We start from the raw sequence: 5444 nt of genomic DNA on the forward strand, positions 1-5444 counted from the left end.
TTGTTATATATAATAATTAGACTCTATAACCAAATTAAATTAGTATTTCTTGATTCTTATTATATCCGACATTATGTCCTTTGCTGGAATGTACGAGTTGTACTTTAGGTGTTTCAAACATCTAAAATATATGTCTCAATATTCTAAGTCAAAGAATGCAATACGTAATCTTCGCTTCGCGACATAAACGTTATTTTCGTACACCTTTGTTGAAAATCAATTTAGATAAATAATTAAATATAAGTTTGTCTACACAAGCATTGCATATACACACTAGTCGTGTATATATCTAAAGCTTATGAGAGTATGCTTAGTAGTCTCCTCCACCAACAAGAAGAAAACAAAGTGAAAAACAAAATCTTGATTTCCATGGAGAAAATCAAGAACCCCTCAAATTTAGACATACAACTTCCTCCCGGTTTCAGATTCCACCCAACCGACGAAGAACTCATCATTCACTATTTACAGAAGAAAGTTACTTCATCCCCCCTCCCCGCTTCCATCTTTGCCGAAATCGAGCTTTACAAATTCAATCCATGGGAACTTCCATGTCAGTATCAATTTCAATTTCAGTATCAGTTTCAGTCTAACATGCTCATTTTATGTTGTTTGGTTGTAGATAGAGCTTTGTTTGGAGAAGATGAATGGTATTTCTTTAGTCCAAGAGATAGGAAGTACCCGAATGGAGTGAGGCCGAATAGGATGGCGGGGTCAGGATACTGGAAAGCAACGGGAACAGATAGACCGATTATGGGGTCATTAGGGAAGAAGATAGTTGGGGTTAAGAAAGGTTTGGTGTTCTATAAAGGTCGGCCTCCAAGAGGGATTAAGACCGATTGGATCATGCATGAGTATAGACTACTTGATACGGTTACTTGTAACTCAAGCAAGCGAAAAGAATCAATGAGGGTAAGCCTACAATGAAACCTAAATGCTCTTTTTATAAACTTACTAACAATATGTACATTTTGTTTGTTGTTGTTTGTGGTTATAGTTGGATGATTGGGTGCTTTGTAGAGTGAGAATGAAGACTTGTACACCAAGAAATTCTTGTGAAGATCATGGTCAAAGGGTTTTGGAACCTGAAAAGTCGATGATTTTTTCTACGGACAAAAACCCTAATCTTGAAATTTTGAAGGAAAGCCTATTCAAAGATTGTCCAATGTTGCCTTTCATGTTTGGTTCTCACTTAGATTTCCCCTCCATTGACACCATGTGTTCTATATCAGAAAAAAGCGATAACTTCGAAGCATCATCGGTGAATTATGATAGAAATCACAGAGAAGAAGAAGGTGTTATCGAGTCCAACAAGAAGCTTAGAACATTAATGGAAGGTCAAAATGGGGATGTATGGTCTTCGGGGATTGATACAAATGACATGAGTTTCTATGGGGGAGAGGAATATGATATATGGGATTATATGATGTAAATAGATTGGTATAAATGGAGGCTATCTATATAGGTGTGTTGATATAAAGCTGTGGTTTGCTCCGAAAGCAACCCTTGCTAGTTGGATCATAGAACACTGTTTATAGTAAAAGTTAGAACATATGTAAATGAAATAAATGTGTGATCAAGTTATAAAGTACGTACATATATCTATCTTGGGACAATAGAGCATCTTACTCGATAATATGAATTTTCTTTTGAGATGGACAAGAAAACAGGATACGGGGTATTTGATTTGACTTTGATATTATTAAAAACTAAATAGATTTTATTTGTGGTGTTTTGGAGATATCTCAAACTATAATTAATTTGATTTTAAAAGATAGATTTTCCAACATCATGTCTTTTTTTGGAAAGTACAATTGTTGTACTTAGTTGTTTCAAACAACAAAAATTACATCTGGAGTTTAGGTTTGAATATTCCAAGTTAGAGAAAGTATAAGTTCTTTAAGTTCAGTTAATGATAAAGAATTAATATAACAACATTTCACATATATGGTATTCGTGTATATATCTATAGCTCATGAGTATGCTTAGTAGCATCAACAAGAGGATAACAAAATCTTGATTTCCATGTAGAAAATCAAGAACACCTCAAATTTATGTATTGTTTAGTATGTGGTAATCGATGATAAGGAAATGGTGCATTATGGCAGAATAAAAAATAAATAAATAAATAAATAGATTTGATTTAACACCAAGGAATGAAATGGAGAATTTCTTCACTAAATGTTATTCTTTTTTGTAGATTGATTTTTATTTTATAGGGGATGAGCGTTTTTTATTATCTTTTAAAAAAATTAAAACTTTAATTAAATAATTTTTTAAATTTTAAAATAAATAAAAATATTTCTATTATAATTATATTTTAAAAGATTTCAATGCTATCTAGTTCCTTTTATTTTATAAAAATTTTAGATCATGGATACTTTTATTATTTGCAAAACAAAGAACATGTAAAAGGAATTATGTTTATATGCAACTTATTTAAAAATATATTTTTATTTAATTAAAGTTTATTATTATTAAATAACATTTATTTTATTTATCAATTTTACTATATTTAGTTTTCTATTTATTGATAACAAATAAATTGATACGGTTAATTGCAACTCAAACAATCCAAAAGAATCAATGAGTGGAAGATTATTTGTTAAAATTCATAAAGTGATTGTTGATTTGTTAATGGTGCCACATTTGAAAGATTATTAACATTGCAATGATGTGCAAGATAAATGCAAAAGTTGACGAATCGCATTTGAAAGAGTATCGATCTTTCACTGATGTGTATGGTGCAAATCAAACAGTCTTTCTGGCTCATTCAGTCTCATTCAGTCAGAAAGATCTGTTTAGACCTGAAAAGATGTCATTCAAACGAGGCCTAACTATACCAATACATGACTTAATGCCAAGTACAATCGTACATTCAAAGCTTCTCAGGATGCTAACAAGACAATAATAAAATGCAAAACAAATATATTCATTCATATATTTATAGAAACATAGAAATGCTTCACATGATTCAACACATAAAGCATAAAATGAAAATAATAAAGAGGTTCAAATATTAGATGCAAAAACATACAGCACACCACAAGTAGAGCAAACCAGATAGGATATTCCATTATGTGCACAAACTTTTACTTCAATACACTGCAAAATTAAAAATTAAAAAGTTTTTTTTTTTAGATAACTTACTTGTATAAAGTTACAACTTTATATAAGATTAAGGAAAAAAAGAACTTACTTGTATAAGTAGGCTGCAATTCCCAGAATTACACACAGCAATATAATATCAATACAGAAATTCCTACTAGATCTCAGCTGTCAACACAAAAAATTTAAAAAAAAAAATGTTAAATTTTTAATCATGAAAAACACAATACAGAAGAAAATTATTAATTTGTTATTAATCACCTGATTAACAGTGTGCTTAAGTCTAACATTTGTATTCCTAAGATCTGAAGTTGCCTTATCCACCTGAAAAAAAAAATATAAAAATCAAAATACTTTCATCAACCTTAATTTTCTCCATTTATTTATTTTACCTTGTCATCTATTTCATCCATCAAAGGAACCTGTCTGTCTACTTCCTGCATACATTTTTATTTAAAAAAAAAAAAAAATCAAAATCTGTAATTGTAATCATATAATTTCAAGAATTAAGTATAAGAATATAAGATAACAAACCTCATTCATATCTTGTGCCATGTTTTTCAATGTATCTAAACCTTCTGATATCAGTTCCAATCCTTGATCCTATATAAAATATCAACAATAAAAAAAAGTAACAAATATAATTTTAAAAAAAAGAAATCAAGATTACATTTACTGATTTACATACCTGTTTAACTTTTCTCATTTCATACTCGCTCCTGAATTGGCTTGACTCTTCAGTTTGTTGGAAGTATTCATCATCAAATCGTCCATCTATGAAAAAAAAAAAGTTATAATAATATAGAAACAAGAAGTTAATTACATAAATAAAAATGATAATGGAGTTAATTGATGACCTGATGAATCAAACTTGATTTGTGGACGAGAAGCAGAAGCAGAAGCTGTCCAGCCTCCTCCAGATGGTTTGGGTGGAGGAGCACCACCATCAGGGATTGCCTGAATCCTGTCGGGAAGTGCAAGAACTAAATCATTGCGAGCTGCAAATTCTTCAGGAGCAAGTCCTTTTACCTGTTAATTGTAATCAAATTGGGGTAAATCAGCAATGTGTGTTTCTATGATGTTTGCTGGATTTCACAATTGTGTGACAATAATACAAGTTCACATCATTTGAAAGAACAGTATTTTATCGAGAAGAAAGAAGATGTAGACAGGTAATGTCATGTGTCTTTTGCAATGAAGTCAAATCGATTTATACTGATTTTCCGTTCATTTATAGTGTACAAGAACATATAATTTGTAGGTGATCAAAGAAAGGAGCGAGATCGAGATCGAACCTTTTTCATAGCCAATCGCTGCAACTTAGGGATTTCTTCCAGTAACTTGGCCTTGGTTCGTCGTATCTCAGCGTTGATCGCCACCACCGAAGCCCTGTTTTTCTCATTGCTAGCTGTCTCAGCTTTCTGAAAACGATAACAAACCAACATTATTCATTATCAATGAATAAACAATTTGAAAGGGAAAACCTAAAACCCTAGATATCAAAGGAATTGATACAGATCTAAACATAAATCACCTGAAGAGCAGTCTCGATGTCAGATTCTACTGCGGCGTAGAGCCGAGCAAAGGCGTCGTCGCCAGATACATTCAGATCTCTCTGCTTTTCCACGTCGTACTTGTCGTACTTCTTGCAAATTGCATCAACTCGAGTTAAAATTTCAATTACGCTCATCTTTCCTGCGTTTAATCCTTACTTCAATTTCAAAATTTAGGACTTTGATTCTGCAGAAACCACGGAAAACTGTTTGAATTTGAGAAGAATGATGGTATCTTCTTCTTTATCGAAGAACTGGACCAGCCTGTCACAGAACAAGTTTTATTTGGTTCATTTTTTAAGTTCACAAAAGATCAAAAACCACCCCTCATGTTCTCTATAAGTGTTTCTATTGATCAAGTTGGAAATTTTATTTCATCCTTTTTGAAGTAGCACATTTTATAGTTAAGTATATTTTTGTGGAAAGGAGTATCGACTTTTTTTTTTTTTTTTTTTTTTTACAACTGAAGTCTTAAAATCGTACTTGTTTAGCCACTAAAGTTCTAATCGTGTTAACGTGGACTTTGGGATTCTTATAACACACATTTAATCAAGTTTACTATCATTATCGATCATACCTTCTTTTTTTTCATATCATGTTTGTTTTTTATTAAGACACTACAAATTTATAAACCCTAGAAATAGCACGTGAGTTTGTGATCAATGAAGATTACAAAAGAGGAAAAAGTAGACTTTAGCATGGATATATTCTACCATTGGGTGTTTTTTTCGAATCCTCTCAAGTACGAATACGGAAGTAGTGAAAAAATCTCAAAATTCGACTACG

At 31.4% G+C, this 5444-nt stretch overlaps 2 protein-coding genes across 2 annotated transcripts; one reads left to right on the forward strand and one right to left on the reverse strand.

The window, feature by feature from the left end:
* The first annotated feature begins 358 nt into the window (after positions 1-358).
* On the forward strand, positions 359-1535 carry LOC145057929 (NAC transcription factor 32-like). Its single transcript, XM_079005845.1, has 3 exons — positions 359-550; positions 620-909; positions 995-1535. Exons 1-3 carry the CDS (start codon positions 370-372, stop codon positions 1427-1429), a joined length of 906 nt encoding a protein of 301 aa, XP_078861971.1. The 5' UTR covers positions 359-369; the 3' UTR covers positions 1430-1535.
* Positions 1536-2908: 1373 nt separating this feature from the next.
* Positions 2909-4924, reverse strand: LOC145058468 (syntaxin-71-like). The gene is made up of 9 exons (XM_079006367.1): positions 4640-4924; positions 4401-4526; positions 3963-4134; positions 3794-3879; positions 3640-3708; positions 3498-3542; positions 3367-3429; positions 3197-3273; positions 2909-3102 (listed from the first exon to the last, which is right to left on the reverse strand). Exons 1-9 carry the CDS (start codon positions 4793-4795, stop codon positions 3090-3092), a joined length of 807 nt encoding a protein of 268 aa, XP_078862493.1. The 5' UTR covers positions 4796-4924; the 3' UTR covers positions 2909-3089.
* Positions 4925-5444: the final 520 nt, after the last annotated feature.

The sequence above is a fragment of the Lactuca serriola genome, chromosome 6 (assembly GCF_051521515.1).
Source record: "Lactuca serriola cultivar US96UC23 chromosome 6, Lser_US96UC23_V15, whole genome shotgun sequence".
Classification (NCBI taxonomy): domain Eukaryota; kingdom Viridiplantae; phylum Streptophyta; class Magnoliopsida; order Asterales; family Asteraceae; genus Lactuca; species Lactuca serriola.

Excerpts from the sequence above, each read along its gene's own strand:
- LOC145057929 (XM_079005845.1), top strand. The coding sequence starts at position 370 with ATGGAGAAAATCAAGAACCCCTCAAATTTAGACATACAACTTCCTCCC. Across the intron at positions 551-619 it reads CAATCCATGGGAACTTCCAT|ATAGAGCTTTGTTTGGAGAA; the intron begins GTCAGTATCAAT and ends GTTTGGTTGTAG. Across the intron at positions 910-994 it reads AGCGAAAAGAATCAATGAGG|TTGGATGATTGGGTGCTTTG; the intron begins GTAAGCCTACAA and ends TTGTGGTTATAG.
- LOC145058468 (XM_079006367.1), bottom strand. The coding sequence starts at position 4,795 with ATGAGCGTAATTGAAATTTTAACTCGAGTTGATGCAATTTGCAAGAAG. Across the intron at positions 3,880-3,962 it reads AATCAAGTTTGATTCATCAG|ATGGACGATTTGATGATGAA; the intron begins GTCATCAATTAA and ends TTTTTTTCATAG. Across the intron at positions 3,430-3,497 it reads TGGATGAAATAGATGACAAG|GTGGATAAGGCAACTTCAGA; the intron begins GTAAAATAAATA and ends TTTTTTTTTCAG.